General features: G+C 34.0%; 1 protein-coding gene across 1 annotated transcript in view; it reads left to right on the top strand.

Moving 5' to 3' along the window:
• The window catches only part of LOC128172708 (fucolectin-like), a 52,233-nt gene extending 39,366 nt beyond the window's left edge, over positions 1-12,867 (top strand). The window contains exons 3-4 of the mRNA XM_052838471.1: positions 8,084-8,311; positions 12,380-12,867. Coding sequence (XP_052694431.1) covers positions 8,084-8,311; positions 12,380-12,594 — 443 coding nt within the window. The 3' untranslated portion in view covers positions 12,595-12,867. The remainder of the gene's footprint in view (positions 1-8,083; positions 8,312-12,379) is intronic.
• The last annotated feature ends 4,442 nt before the right edge of the window (positions 12,868-17,309 follow it).

Genomic DNA, 17,309 nt, shown 5'->3' with positions numbered 1-17,309 from the left:
ATGTGTTTAAGGGTTTTAAAGGTCGATGCAAAAAGCTAGTTTAGTACCGTTGCATATAATGATAAAAATCCTTTTTTCACGTGCTGACACTGAGTAGGAACTGACTGTTTATCAAGAAAAACTATAAGGTTTTTTACTTAAATTATAACATTTTATGACCTCTGGGTACAAGGTTAATAATCCAGGAAAGGGGCATATGGTGATATAGATATGGTGATATAGAATGAGTTTATACAAACATGTATTAAATGTTCAAAAAATCGTTCTTTTTCTGCTGACACTAACTAGAAACTGACATTATATCAAGAAAGACTATACAGCAATCATGACAATTATAAACTTGATTATCCTTGGGATAGGGATTCTAATTCCGGGGCAGGGCTAATATGAAGATAAGGTTAATGTAAACAATGCTTATTTTTTTACATTACGTTTGCGTTTTTAATATACTTTATAATTAGAAATACCATAAAGCCCTTAACCTTAATTGTCAAAATCATTACCCCTTGTCAAATGGTTCTGAATGCGATGCAAAAATAATCTTTTAGTAAAATGTTATATAATATTAATAAATAATCGTTTTTACCTCTGCTGTCACTACATTGATAAATCCTTAGCCACAGTATTTTTTCATCTTAATGTTTTTTTATTTTTCCTTCACACTTTATAACTGAAATTGAAATAAAAAGTATATAAATGGTACTATAAGCATTTTAGAAATTTTTTGCAATTTTCTCAATGGATATAATGCCATTAAAAAAAAGACATTGTACATAAATGCATCGGCGGCTCGGATCCCTTTATCAATTTGTAGTAGATCTCCGTGGAACAACTGCCAATCATTTCGTTGAATTACTAATCGTATTATGTACACTAGAATACTAACAAAGTCTGTCTATATAAAAGGCAGATTTATGGCACAAATGAAAACAATCTGGATAATTAAGGGTTTTCGAACATGGGTAGAATCAAAGACCGTTACAGTCCCTGAAACGTTCTACTTTCCCACTTGAACGGTGGATGAACAGTTAGCTCACTCTGAGCGCACGGTAAGCGCACGGTAAACGGAATTTGGTGAGCACTAATAACGGTGAACAATGAGCGAACGCAAAGTGCAAACGGAGCGCAAGGGAACGGTGGACGTTATGTTATTAACGCTTTGTGAAAGCAAGATGAACAATTTTTTCGGAGTGCCTCGTGGGTATCCTTATATTGCATCTCGTCGGTAATCAGGAAAACTATGAGTACAGTGCTGCTACATGTATCTTGTTGACAAAACAATCCTATCATATCCTATATCTTACATCTTATCCTGCAAATAATATCTATCCTACTTTATCTTATACCATGATACCATTTATGTTTAGGAATAAAAAAGTAAAATAAAACCAAATTTAAGACAATAATAATTTAATCAACGAATAATCGAGTAATGTTATTATAAAAATGTTTAATTACTACTATTTTGAACGAGGTAACTTAAATGCCTGTACATCAGAAATATTAAATCGTACGCGGAGTGTAAACCATTAGGTAAATTAACAAAAAAGCGATTACATAATACATATGTATTATAACAAATAAAGCAGTTAAAGAACTTTTCTTTATATTTTAAACAAACATTTACATCATTTTTTCATTAATTTATAGTAATTAAATGAGTTTAATGGTAATCGGCTGATTCGTTCGGCGAAATATGTAAACACGATTCGAGGAAATTATAATTACCTTATAAATCATTTTAAACACATTGCATTTACAGATAAATCGTTTGGATTTATTGCTAATCTAAACAATTACACGCATCTTTAGTAAGCTTACAATTGTTAAATTGATCTGTTTAGTTTATTGTCGAGAATGGATACGTTTGTGTTCGGACATCGGAGGAATTAAATGAAAGTACACAAATACAACGCCCGTTTCTTATTCATAATTTTGTCTATTTATATATGTATCGAATAATTCGTTGATTGAATTCTTCCGTTTTAAACGACTGAAGCTTTTAAATGAATCAATTAATATATTTGTGTAGTAATTTATCGATGTATTGTGTAACTTTTTAATGAAAATTTTTACAGTAACTGTCTACATACATACGCCATTTTAAAACGTGCCTTTTTTATCATTTATTCGCATCATATTTCTTCAAACATATATTAAATGACTTCTTTATAGGAATGATAAAAAACATATTACGGTATTAATTCTTGAAGTCATAAAAAATAACAACTTAAAACGGACATTGCCTGCTCAGAAATGTGTACTTTAAATCAAATTCTACGGACTAAATTCTTCTTTAAAATGATGTTTTATGTCTAATGTAAGTTTCCACCTTTTCGCTCGGGTTCTTTTCTCATTTGCTGTGACTATCAAAGACCGATCCTATCATTTTGGAGTTCCGATTGAGAATAAATGGAAACGGACTGCCCGATAAGTGAACGCACAGTAAGCGCAAGGTGAGCGTTTTGTGAACGGTGAGCGCGAACGGAGCAGAGCGCTAGTGAACGCGCGGTGAGCGCACTCTAAACGCACAAAAATTGGGGAAGTAGAACGTAATCAACAACACAGTGTAATCAACAACACAGAAGGCAATTAAATTGTTTTAACACAAATCTTGTCAACACATGAATTTAATTACTTGAGACTAATTTGACCCTCACTTTGACCTCTACGGAGATTATTCGCTCTATAATTTTTTTCAATCATTTGATCTAAAACTTCAAACTATTTATCAATTTTGTTCAATTGTTTCCTTAATTAACTGTCATGCATAATTTTTATTATAAGTACACATGTATTTAAACTGAACACATTTTATTATAACCCGGGCTTTGTTAAAATAATATGGAGGGTAATCGTGTTCAAAAATCCAGACATGTAATCTTGGAAATCCGAATATGCAATCGTGTTGGTGTGTGAACCTGAGTATGAATGTGTATAATTCTAATCGTGTAACCTTTAAAACTCGGACATAAACACATGTAAGATTTGACTCGGTTCCTTCGTATGATGCACATTTCGCAGCTTTATTGTTTTCATTAGTTAATTAAACCTTTAACTCTGCACACATTTAATCCGTAGTTTCTGCATTTGAAACTTCATGCTTGGCAATAGCACATCAGACGTGATACAAGTTGAAAATGTAAAGTCTACAAGTTTGTCGAATTTTGACATAACCGTACATGGCATTTGCCTTGCTGCGGGGAAAAGGCATGCCGTAATCGCCAGAATGGACGAAAAATAAACATGATATTCAGCTAAACTTTTGCACTAAGTTATTAATGAACGACAATTCTTCTATTGAAAATACCGGCATCATTTTTAGAAAATATTTGAGGTATAATTAAAACTGAACCAAACAAGAAGAGGTTCATGTATATAAAATTCGTTTCCGATGTGACGAATGTGCTGATTTCTGTACTATAATTATCATGGTATTGTACGATAGGGGTTAAAAAGAAATCTCTAATATCTTATATCTTTAAAAAAAATTGACATGTAAACTTGAATATTATATTTTGCTGTTTTTTAGGTCAATACGATGATTTAGCTATCCGAGAAGTACAATATTCACCGAGCCCGAGTACGATATTCACCGAGCCGGAGGCAAGGTGAATATTGTACTTCTCGGGTAGCTAAATCATCGTGTTAATCGAAAAAAACGAGCAATAATTATTTTTTATATAATTCATCGACGAATTGATACAGACATATATTAATTGAATGTCATCAAGCAAAGTTCTAGTTTAAAGCCAAAGCAGAACAAATTGAGAAATGCGATGTTTCATTGGGCTATCTTTTTTAGTCCAATGTAGAGAAAATGAAATGTTATATTGACCTCCTTGGCTACGTGCAGGTGAAATAACGTTTTGTTTTCTCGATAAAGTTGGATATGAGCCAATCAAAAAGCTAGGAATTAATCAATTATATAACAAACGTTAATGTGTACTCCTTTCTAGAGATGAGACGGATCAATAGGTTTCATAAGGGGGTGAAATGTTTTCATCGGCATGGGGTGCGGAGACCGCCGTGAGGTCCCATGTAGCTCGATTGCTTCTACTGTGTTCTAAGAATTTTGAGAGAAAATTTTTAACTCGGTGTTCCGGCTATTAAAAAAGTGAAAACGGCGGGCGGGGGAGAGGCTGCCATAAAGGTATCCTTATTGTATCGATAACTCGTCGTACAGGATAACTCGTCGTACAGGATAACTTCTCGTACAGGATAACTCCTTGTACAGGAAGCTGTTTAAAAGCCTCCGTATATTGTGATTGGCTTGCCCGTGACGTCAAATAATGAGGATTCCTTAAGCACCATCTAGTGGTGGACGAAATAATGAATAATTATAAGATTCGATGAATAAACATGGTGTGCTTCTTTGTCTCTGTCGTATATCGTTTGCATATTATCAATTATTATCCCGCGGAGACGTATCTCTCGTTACAGCCCCCCCCCCCCCAACCGAAAGTGATTTGGGAAGTCAGTGTGATTTACAGGCTGATAAGAGTGTTGCGCATGAAAAAAACCCAGATAGAATTGACAATAAAATCTTTTATATGATGCAAACAATCGCCGTAGTATATATCATTAAAACTGGTACCTTATAACTGAACTTGAGTTCTCCGCAAATTCAAAATACATAGCAAAATAAAGTACGTATGTTTATTGTGTCCATAGTCTTAACGAACGAACGAGAGAGAGAGAGAGAGAGAGAGAGAGAGAGAGAGAGAGAGAGAGAGAGAGAGTTCTGTTGAGAAAAAAGAAGTATACGAACTAAACTTCACAAACACAGAATATCAATCTTTAGATCAAACATCATAAACAGTGTATAATACGTCATTGTTAAGTATGCTTCCTTTCTCTTATTTGAAATCAAACATCAGAACAGTGTAGAATACATGTACTTCATTGTTATACATACTTTTTTTTCTCTTTGCTAGAAATCAAACATCACAAACAGTGTAGAATACCTATACTTCATTGTTAGGCATGCTTCCTTTCTCTTTACTTGAAATCAAACATCACAAACAGTGTAGAATACCTATACTTCATTGATAGGCATGCTTCCTTTCTCTTTACTTGAAATCAAACATCACAAACATTGTAGAATACATGTACTTCATTGTTAGGCATGCTTCCTTTCCCTTTATTGAAATCAAACATCACAAACAGTGTATAATACTTCATTGTTATGCATACTTTTGTTCTCCTTACTTGAAATGAAAACTATTAGAACGAAAGTTTTTTCCCTTTCTTGGAAGGAACACGTGTTGCACCTCGCGTGTTGATATGATTAACAGGGGTAAAACTTGGAATCGGACTGAAACTGCATGCTGGATTAAATCACATTGTACTATATTCTTTTGTGGATACTAATTTATAAATATGAAATATTACTATATTTCAAATGAATGTACGTAAAATTATGCCTTTATCGCGCGCTCTCGCTCTCTCTCATAACGATCATATTAAGATAATATATAGATCGACGACACTCATTAATCAAGAAACCCCTTCTGTAGGATAAAAAAGGAGAGGGGGGTGTACAGTTAGACAAAATAGTTTGCAATTTAGAGGTTATCTTTTGTCTTGAACAGGTGTGGAAACCTCTAGGATATGGCGTTTTCTACCTTGGGTTTGCAAATCATTATACACAGGAAATAATTTCAACTTAAACTAAATATACACAAGAAAAGAAATGTGTACATAAATAGTTTGCATTGTATTTTTAAGTTCGATTTTAGGCATTTAATAACATGTACAGTTTCCCATTTTGTTTTTGTGATGCAAAATAATTTCCTCATTCATTTTTTGTAAAGAATAAACACCTTTAAGTAGTAATATAACAAGCTTATAAGGTTAAAATGAGAGAACCGCACTAAATATTTCAATTTATCTACCTAACTCTGATGTCAACCTGAAAAATATCGTCGCGACCTTAAATTGCCATAATACTAAACCGCTTCGCGTATATTCCAACATGAGAAGCGGTATGCGCGCTGTTTTTCCTTAGATAAAAAAAAAATCATATACATTTTCATTAGTTTAATTTCCTCCGAAATGATGCCTCCGTCTATCAGTACTTTCAGTACTTTGATTAAGATAGGAAGTTGTTCTTTTGCATATCAATTAAACACATATCAGAGGTATGCAGAATGCTAGGATTATGAAAAAATATCAGCTGTTTAACTTGGTCACTTTTGGCAAAAACATTGCATATAGAGTACCCCATTTTTCTGAATAGGTAGTTTGTATCAATTCAGTATGGACAAATGGATTATGGATACTGTTCACACAAAATTAAAACCCGGTTTGCTGTCACATTGACAGTTTTTCTCTTGTTTTAACTAATAACTAAACGACTTGCAAAGACTTGGTAATTTTTCGCTGAAAACGTTATGTATAACTATACATGTATTTATACTTTTTTAAATATCAAAATGATTTTGTTGTGCAAGTGAATGATAGATAATAAAACAATCTAAAACTGTAAAAAATAGAAGTTTTATATTAGTTAATTAAAGCTCAAAGTACTACTACTAGCATGTTTACGTTTTTGTAATGATGATTTTGTTTTCTTCGGAAATTAGATTTCTAAAAGTATGGAACGGGGTTGGTCAGATGAGTTTGAGCGTATATGAACTGGTAGAGTTTTAATTATAAGATATTTTAAAATATATACTGTATTGACGATATTTTACAAAATTCAGTAGCTGCTTTATGTTAAACAGTTCACGTTCACAAGTGGCTGTAAAGTTGTATTATAAAAGCTCTCCGAAAATGGGGGGGGGGGGGGTCTTGTTTCAACTTTGTGTTAGCGATTAGAAGCTTTGGAGATATTTTCTTAATTCAACCTAGCTCTAGACTTTAACAATTTGTTGAATGTTTTTATATCTATATACATGTATAGTCAAACAAAGTCATTATATGTAGTTTTTTTCCAGTTCTTAGAAGATATCAGAAGCCGATCGAATTCTTTACTCGCATTTTTTATACATTCTCTTGTTAAAATGTACACCAAGCTCATAATTTATTTTTCCGAAAAATCATACTTCCTACGAAAGGTTGTTATCCAGAGATGATACGATTTTAGGCCTACCTAATATATATATTTTTTATTTATTCCGTCCCCATTCCGGCGATAACAGCATGCCTTTACCTGCAGCTAGCCTTTTCTATCGTTGACGTCACTGTTTCCAAATATGGTCATGTAAATATTCGACAAACTTGTAGACTTTACATTTGTTGATTTGTAACATGTCAGCCGTGCTATTTCGGAAAATTGATATACAAATGCAGAGACTACAGATAGAAAGTGTGTATTATAGTGGCAGGTTTCATGTAAATAACAGACAGCATTTTATAGCTGTAATTAAGCATAAGGAAACATTCGATTGAAGGCCTGCGGGGTCAACTCTAAAGTGTTTTTTCTTGTGTTTTATAGGTGACACGATCAAAATTGCACTCATTCATACTCAGGCTTACACACCAACACGATTGCATATACGGATTTACAAGTTTACATGTCTGGACATTTGAACACAATTACCCTCCGTTAAAAAAACAGATTCATAAATTTTTCACTCTAATGCCAGTAAATTTTTGAATAGATGTTGACAAAGTTTGGATGCTAAATAATTTTGTATGTGTATTTTAATAATGTCTTAAGTCATATTTAATATGGAGTCATTTATAAAAGACTATAGTCTATAGCTTGATATTTCAAAAGAAATGAAATGAAACAAAATTTTGCAGATCGGCTTCATTTTTGATTAACAAACTGTTTTTTCATTCCATATTTAAATTGTATTGTATTTTCGTTACGTAATCACTAGACATCGGCATTTTTCTCTGTTTTATTGTCAATAGTTCTACCGACCATCGCATTAGTTAAACCTGCCGAACAGTCGTCATCTTGCTATTTAATATATGGACCCATTGCGGCAGTAAATGGCTTAAATATTACATTTACAGTTCAGTTTAATAACTTAATAACAACTATCACAGCTATTTCTCTATTGTAGTTAATTATATCCTCATATCTTTATAACGCAAATATTATTATTTATTGTAATATCGTTGACAGTTCTGCTGAACATCGCATTAGGTAAACCTGCCACACAGTCAACAACATTTAAAGACTATAACGCCACGCATGCAGTGGATGGCAACAGAGGAACAGATATTATTGTAGACAAGTGTACAGCTACAGGTAGTGGCGACAGATATCCGTGGTGGAGGGTGGATCTGCAGGCTGTGTATAACATCACATCTGTCAGAATACTCAACAGAGGAATAGACCAATTCGGAACAGGTAAGTGTAAAAAGAAACAACATTGCAAGGCTTGTTTTTTTTTATATCCAAACTTTATATATGTATAACATCACAACTGTCAGAATACTTAACAAAGGAATAGACCAATAAGGAACAGGTAAGTGTAAAAAGAAACAACATTGCAAGGCTTGTTTTATTTTATATCCAAACTTTATATATGTATAACATCACAACTGTCAGAATACTGTTAAACAGTTAAACACAGGTAAGCGTTTATAACATGAACATTACAGAATCGAAGTATAGCAAATGTAGAGGAAACTGTTGTTTAAATTCTAGTTAATTGCTTCATAGCTTCGATCGAATGAAGACCCCCCAAAAATTGATTTACTATTTTGTTATATCCGAAACTCTTTAAATTCCTCTTTTATTTTACACAGTATCTAAATCATGATAAGGGTGTCCTATAGATGTGCAATAAGGTTTGAAAATTTAATTTTCATCCAAGGGGTCAATTAGATGCTGAAAAGTGACGTTTATGTTGTTTTACAAAACGTGTGGTTCCAATAATTCTTTATGCATAAGCCAAATCAACTACTGGCATATAATTGGAGGCGTCCTGTTAATGTATAAGGTCTTAGAAATTTTATTTTAATCCTGAGGGTCAAAAAGGTTGTTTTTTTACACAAGAAATGGTTCCAAAAACTCTTAAAACAATTTTCACTAAAAACTTAATTTTCTCTGGAATTATGAAATGGGATTTCGGTTAGATGCACAAAAACCTCTTGAAAAATTGCCATTCTGGTGGGTAAATAGTAGCTTAAATGACATTAGTTCCCCCAACAAAAAGTTTCTTGAGTTTAACTAGACGGGCAAAAAGGTTTTAGATGTTGTTAAATTGGATTACTTAAGTGGTTGTAACCTCCCCCCCCCCCCCCAACACACACACACACAAATAAAAAAACCGAAAAAACAAACAACGACAAAAAATCCTAACATTCATATTTAACCTAATGGTCAAAAATCTAAGAAAAGAATGGTGGTCTTAAAATAATATTAACTGGTGAAAATCAGTAACATATACTCAAATTATATTTATTGACTATATACGGTTAGAATGATGTACCTTTATTCCCACCCTACAGTATCGATCAGACCAAACCTAACAGAAAGTAAACCCTAACTAAACCCTGGGTTAACTTTCTGGGATTACTCCGGGTTTTCTAGAGTGGACCCAGAGTAAACCCATAGTGAACACAGAATGTAATCCCCGATCACAAGTATACCCCTGAAAACATGTGTATTCAAAATATACATGTACAAGGGCGGGAATTACAGGCAGTAGGTTAGTTAGATTAAAGACGGGTCTGCTTCACACTTCAGCACGTTCAGTTGACCCCAAATGCAAGTCCCGAGTAAACCCTAAGTGGACACAAATTCTTAAGAAGTAAACCTATAGTAAACAAAAGGAAAACCTCAAATGAAACCCGGGGTTCAGATGGGGTTTACTCTGGTGTTAGGTTGTGTCAATTCAATACTGTAGGCTTTTTTTCTTCTATAAAATTATTTTAGTTGCAAAACCATCTCTTGGAATATGATTGGTATTTTCATACCCCTGCTTCAAATGGGATTGGGAGTATACTCCATATACTTCTCTGTCTGTCTGTTTGAATGTATTTGTGTTTGTCTGTCTGTCTGTCTATAACACAATTGTGTTCTACTTTTTTCCGTAATTTGATGCTTGACATTTTAAGTCTTTGTTTAGGTATGCCATATGGTGGGCTTCATTTTTGTCATTGTCAATCTGAAGAATCAATATTAAAATATGAGTAAACACAGATTAATAGAGATGTGGATCTACATAAAAATTAAAATATTTTATCATTTTCTCTTTGGCAACTCCTCGGGGTCATATACTTAACTCCTCGGGGTCATATACTTTAATCTATTTGATGCCACCGACACCAAAAAACACACGAATATATTTGGCTACAGTGTAAGTGGAAAGATGAATCTCAAAAAGTTTAAAGATATTTAGCCTTTTCCGTTTCATGGGGGTCAGAACAATCCACAGGATCATGATCTACAAAGCAATTGATCTGCCAACACAGAAAAAAAAATATAATGGATTATGGATGAAGAATGCATGTTTTTTTTGAAGATACTAAATCTTTTCTTGTTTTTGGGGGGTTAGATGGAGGGTGAGGTGATGACCCCAGGTTTAGGGGCTAGGTCTGAATTGCGTCTTGACATGATATATGGGTAAGGGATAGATGTGGATACATAAACCATTTAAAATATTTTAAATAAATCGTAAAAATTAATATATAGGGTGTGGAAGTGATCCCTGAGCCACAATAAATGTTACAATTATGAATCCATTTCAAGTCAGCTTCACGGCCCTTTTATTTGGTGATAGATGAAGGGGAATTATCCACTACTGTTTGATCTGCAGACAGTTTCCACCTCTGTATACAGAGATCACTCTTGCGCGGTTGTTTGATAATAAATTTATTGGCTACTAGGCAATGCAAGTAAAAAATCAGTAAAATTTTAATACATTGTCACAATATATTAGAACTTTATATCGCTGGTGGGTTTGCAGCAGAAAGTCAGGTCCCACAATTTAAAGGGTAAGGTAATTTTCAATTTGAAATACAGTTAGAATTATTAGGTGAAAATAAAATCAGGTTTATCACGATCCCTTATTTTATAAAATGCGATGCAAATAAACGCTATTAGTTATAGGTTTTAAGGCTGTTATTACACAGTAGTTTTATTAATATGACCTATTCAAATCTATTTTTTGCAAATTATTAAAATATAAAAGCGTCACGTTTAGGTTGTTTTCAACGATGGTCATAGAAACATTACATATAATATCTGAAATATTTAAATTTTTTTTAGAGAACTTTGACCTTAACCCTTGATTTAAGCAACTCAGTTTATGCATTTAGTTTCTTTTTAAAAAACAAGCATTATATATTGGTGTAGTATACAGGAAGTAAGTCAAGAAGAGGAATATGCAGTAAGCTTTCACTTAGAAACTTGACGTAAAGTCACCGCAAAGAATATAATAGAGCGATTACTATAGGGCTAATACATAGTGGGGCCTCAATTAAACTAGTACTGATAATAGTAACAAAAGTCTACTACACAATTAACGTTTTCCCTTGTCATCACGATAGTTGTAAATAACATGTGATGTCAATCATTTACAACAAAAATGATATACTTACATCCACTAAGCATGATTCCTTCTATTTCTTGTGAAAACTTATAGTAAATGCATAGCTCTATAGAAACAACAATACTGAAATCTACACGCCCCGTTCATCGATTGGTCAAAACCTACATGTACAGCAGCCTACATAATACCACGGACTGCACAAAACAATCATGATGACGTCAGACTCAAATTCCAATAGGAGACGATCTGGCTGTTACTTTTAGATAACGTACTAATGTACATAATGTACATTAACAGCACTTAAGTGGATTTTACCAACTTTTTACAATCAATTTATTATTTGTTAAAAGATAGATGTAAATATGCATGTGTCATAATATAAAATCTTTTTTTAAGACTCATGCGGGTTCCTAAGGTAGCCATCATTGCAGAAAAAAAAGTTAACCCGCTAGAGAAAATGAATTAGCATACTTATTCCTGCCACATCCTACAATTAAGCTGCTTCACATATATTAACTTTCAACAATTTATTTGTCAATATTAGGTACATTCATTGTAATTATGACCCGTAACAATATTAGAATCGCCAAAGCAAGATCTCGTCAAAGTTTAATCATAATTATTGGTCACATTTTTCTTGAAAAATTATCACAGAAAATTTCAACCTTTTCTTTTTACGTTAAAAACAAAATAATCATAATTTGCTTAATATGAGCCTTTTATTATGAGTTAATCATGCAAAAAAATAAAAATTAAAACAAGTACAGGGAAGTGTAATATAGGGGAAACACTTCGGTAAGGTTTTTCCTGTGTTATATTTATATATAAATATATTGTGCATATTTTTATGACAATTAGGCCTATAAAACAAATGATAACGGCATATAGTTAACACCTGTTGTTTGACTTTTATTTAGATTTGTCATCCCGGCTACGTGATGTTACCGTCACTGTAGGGCTGAAAGAATCAGTTTTAAACACTCCTTGTGGTTTCTTTGCTGGTCCCGGTACCGCGTCACAGCTGGTAGTCATCGACTGTTCGACGTCACCACAAGGAAGATTCGTTAAGATCTCCAAGACAACTGAATTTCTCACTCTTTGTGAGGTTGATGTGTTTGGCGTCCTTGTCTAATATCTATTAAAGCCGATGACTAAGCTGAATTGTTGCCGACTTCAGATACATGTATATGTTTGCGCATCCTGAAGAATTGATTATCTGTTCCTATATAATGTGACTTTTCAAATCGCTTCAAGTTAAAATTCTACAGCTGTTGCCCTATTTATACCTATACATGTATATGTTTTTGCTTTTAATGTTACATGTCTGACTTATTAATAATGCTACTTACATTGGATATAACTGTGAAGCTTGTTAATGTACCTTTATATATTTAATTCAACATTTTTGAAATAACTTTGATCAGTATGTATCGGTTTTATTTCTGTTTAATTACTGTGGTGGCAATAAATTGCATTTATGGTATATTTTGTTTTCTTTTAATAGAACATTAATTAGGGCATGGTAATTATTTACACAACAAAATATTCAATAACTTTTTTCTAATGGAGTCTTTTAGATTTGAAATCATTGAAGACATTTTGAAACCAGAACTTATTTTGATTGTTCTGTGCAGATAATATAACATTTAAATAATGTAAACTAAAATATAAACAATTTTGAATTCGGTACAACCCGTCGCTAACCCAAGGCTTTTTAAAGCTGAACACCGCTCGTAAACAGGCACTGCCATATTTCTTTTTCATCACTGCTGTCCCTACAACCCCTATATAAGGCACAGACCTCTAAACAGTTCAAAGTATTTTGCTGTAGCGGTCTCACCTGTGTTGACATACATCCTCGCCGTGCTACTCGTACGCAATGAAATTATCAAATTTTACACACAGGAGAATACTTACATCAAATTAATCGGTCAATTTATTATTTACAAACAGAATATGCACATGAATAAGAAATAAATGCATTATATCCAAAGACCACGAAAGGAATACCAGTGGTCGGCCACGAATTTCAGGTGTGCAGTCGGGTGTAACGAAATCGAAGGATTTATATACAAGGTACCTATGTGCCGGTGCCTATTTATGAGCGGTGTTCAGTAATAAAGTAAATTCGGATAAAGAAATGGTACACTTACTTTGCAATATATTTACTTTTTTATTTTGCAAATATATCTATACCAGATAGAACTATCGGACGATATCATAGCATCATACTCTATCATTTCATTGGAAACATTAACTCATTATTCTTTGAAGAATAAGGAATGTATTATTTTACTTCATTCCCATATACAATCGTAATTACTTTGATTTATTTCTCTAAGCAAAATCATCATAAGTATAAGATTCTGTATCAGATGAACTATGGTCACTAAATTCAACAGGATTTTGCACGTATGCCGTTAAAATCCCCTTTTCTTATATCTCATTCACTTTTGAACATAATAATTCAAAATTTAAAAAGAATAAATAAGCAAAACCAAAAAAAAAAATAAAAAATAAAAAACTGACGCAAATAAAAAGTACACATTTCTTCTATGTTCGCAAAAAGTTTTACACCCAAAAATAATTAAATATTGGATATGTTCCAAATCTCAGACTTTTTAAGAGTCTTAAACCCAACTTAATTATGAAATGAGATATATTTAAAACAATGTTGGATCAACTGATTTCAGTTAGTTATATTACGAATGTTTTAAAATAACAAAGGATGAGGCTGATCTATTGTTATTTTAAATTCTGAGTTCGTTCAAACCTAGGAAAATAGTCAGTGTGCATTAAAACTTAACAATATAAAACTGGTTCACATTATTACATGATTTAAGGCTATGAGGTATGTTTCAAAGACACTTTCTTAAAGGGTGTCGTAATCGCAAGTGGTATCTCCTTCATATATTTAGTCCGGCTGATTGATGCAAAATTGCTCACTTAATGAAGCTAGCATCAACTTTTGCATGGTGGTACATGTATATTTCACTGTCCTAAGCATAATTAACAATGGACCAACTCTCAAAAATCAATATGGTCGCCGTTTTCAGGATGGCCGCAACAAAGCTTATCGTTTTGTAACTTTGTTCGAAAGAACAAATTTTTTGATCCTACGAGTTCAAATTTAACACAGTTGATAGGTTGTGGATGCTTTAGATGTTTTAACATTCAAAATGAAAAAAAATATTAATATGACCGCCATATTAAAAATGGCTGCCAAGTAAATTATCTGTTACATTTCGGTTTTCATACCCCCGCTCCGAAGGAGAGGGGGTATACTGTTTTACCCTTGTGTGTCTGTCTGTCCGTCCGTAACACAAATTTCTGTCGCATTTATCTCAGCAACTATTTATCGCAGATGCTTGAAATTTTTACACAGTGTTTTCAACTTCCTGTTAAATGACGACTTTGCTTATTCTATTACCACAATTTTCAAACAAATTTTCGTCAAAGATTTCTCAGCAACTATTAATCGCAGATGCTTGAACTTTTACACAACATTTGTATAGGCTTGCCATATCGTTGGATCAATTCAACAGGATTCACCATAAAACGTTTCTCTATAGGGGTCAAATCATGTGTCCCACAGTCACACTTGTCGGCACAGAGATCACAGCTTAAATGTGATATTGTCTTACTCTTTTCCTTTAAAAGTTGGCCCTCTGAAAGAAAGGGCGCCAACATAGACTAACGTCTGCAGTCTTTGAGGTGAAAACGTCCTTTTCCTCAGTGTCAACTACCCTCAGGTGGTAGGAATTAAAGAGCAGAAGGGCTATGTAAAACTACATCTAACCATCGACATTGAGTTGTTGGGTGAAGGTTGCGTCTTTGTAATCATTACAACAGGATGTGGCATCTTCTGCAATTTTCTTCACTAAACATACCAGAATCAATTTCTTCTAAAAAAAAAGTCATTAAGGTATTCCCTGATCGTAATTTTCTTCTGTTTACAGAAATTCTCCTCTGCATAGAAAGCACAAACATTGCTAATATATGTAGAATTCTGGAAAAAAAGTACACCATGTTCTATGATGGCTTCAGTTCCACTCTTTCTTTGTGTTTTTAACCATCGTTTTTAAACACAACAAAATCCTTCCCTTTGGAGTAGGTGCCCTGCTCCTTCTAGCTGCACTGCTTCTTTTTGGGTGGCATTTATCACCTATTTTAAAGTTATATGCATAAATTATTAATTTCTATCCTACCTACTCTCTCTATGGTGTCCGGATAGGGCCATTTGCGTTAGCGCGACATCGCGTTCAGATAAACGAGACATCGCGCTAACACACAACACGCCGTCGCGCCAACGCAACTTTGCACAACACGCCGTCGCGCTAACACACAACACGCCGTCGCGCTAACGCAACTTTGCACAACACCCCGTCGCGCTAACACACAACACGCCGTCGCGCTAACACAACTTTGCATAACACGCCGTCGCGCAAACACACAACACGCCGTCGCGCAAACATACAACACGCCGTCGCGCTAACACAACTTTGCACAACACGCCGTCGCGCTAACACAACTTTGCACAACACGCCGTCGCGCCAACGCAACTTTGCAAGTTTCACAGTCTAGTAGGAAGTCGTGTCCGGAAATATTTGACTGCGCATGCTGAAATTTGTAGGCATGCATGCAAGCATGGATGAAAAATAAATAAAATGTACTTTGAAATACATATGTACATATATTATTTTCAATTATTATCAATACATATGAATAAAAATATAGTTACTAGTATGTCACTGTATAAGGATATGCTAGAGTGCATATAAATTATTAATAAATCTACCAATTGATAAATTTAGCTTAAATATTTGATGTAATTAATTAATTCAGCAATGATATGTTTATAACATGTACATGTCACAAATTCATATAAGGTGCTCTGTATACTACCAAAGCAAAGAAATTTTAAAATGTAAAATTACAGGTATATAACATGTCACACTGGCGTCGGAAGCAAATTGAAAGTTGGGGGCTAGACTGATCCTCAGAAATACTGAGAGAAAAAAACCTAATTCCCAAAATCATGAAAATCCTAATCCGTGGGGGTGGGGGGTTATGCCTTTTACTCCAACTTCTAAATATTTCAAGTAGTACGTTACGGAACAATTATGTTTCCTGCGATAAAAAGTGTGTGTGGGGGGGGGGGGGGCTGAACCCTTTATTCTGCTATGTTCCTAATGGTTAAGTAAAACTTATCAAAAAAAGAGGGGCCTATGTGTCATGAATTTATTATTGTTGATTTAATGAATTTTATTAAATATTTAAGGTAAATGTATCAATTGGTAGATTTTATAATAATTCATATCCTTATACAGTGACACACTAGTAACTATATTTTAATTCATGTGCATTGATAATAAATGAAAATAATATATATATTTCAAAGTACATTTTGTTTATTTTTCATCCATGCTTGCGTGCATGCCTACATATTTAAGCATGCGCAGTCTGATATTTCCGGACACGACTTCCTACTAGACTGTGAAACTTGCAAAGTTGCGTTAGCGCGACGGCGTGTTGTGCAAAGTTGTGTTAGCGCGACGGCGTGTTGTGTGTTAGCGCGACGGCGTGTTATGCAAAGTTGTGTTAGCGCGACGGCGTGTTGTGTGTTAGCGCGACGGCGTGTTGTGCAAAGTTGCGTTAGCGCGACGGCGTGTTGTGTGTTAGCGCGACGGCGTGTTGTGCAAAGTTGCGTTAGCGCGACGGCGTGTTGTGTGTTAGCGCGACGGCGTGTTTGCAAAGTTGCGTTAGCGCGACGGCGTGTTGTGTGTTAGCGCGATGTCTCGTTTATCTGAACGCGATGTCGCGCTAACGCAAATGGCCCTATCCGGA

This window comes from Crassostrea angulata, chromosome 2 (genome assembly GCF_025612915.1).
Source record: "Crassostrea angulata isolate pt1a10 chromosome 2, ASM2561291v2, whole genome shotgun sequence".
In the NCBI taxonomy this organism is placed as follows: domain Eukaryota; kingdom Metazoa; phylum Mollusca; class Bivalvia; order Ostreida; family Ostreidae; genus Magallana; species Magallana angulata.
This window is presented reverse-complemented; position numbering and strand designations above follow the sequence as displayed.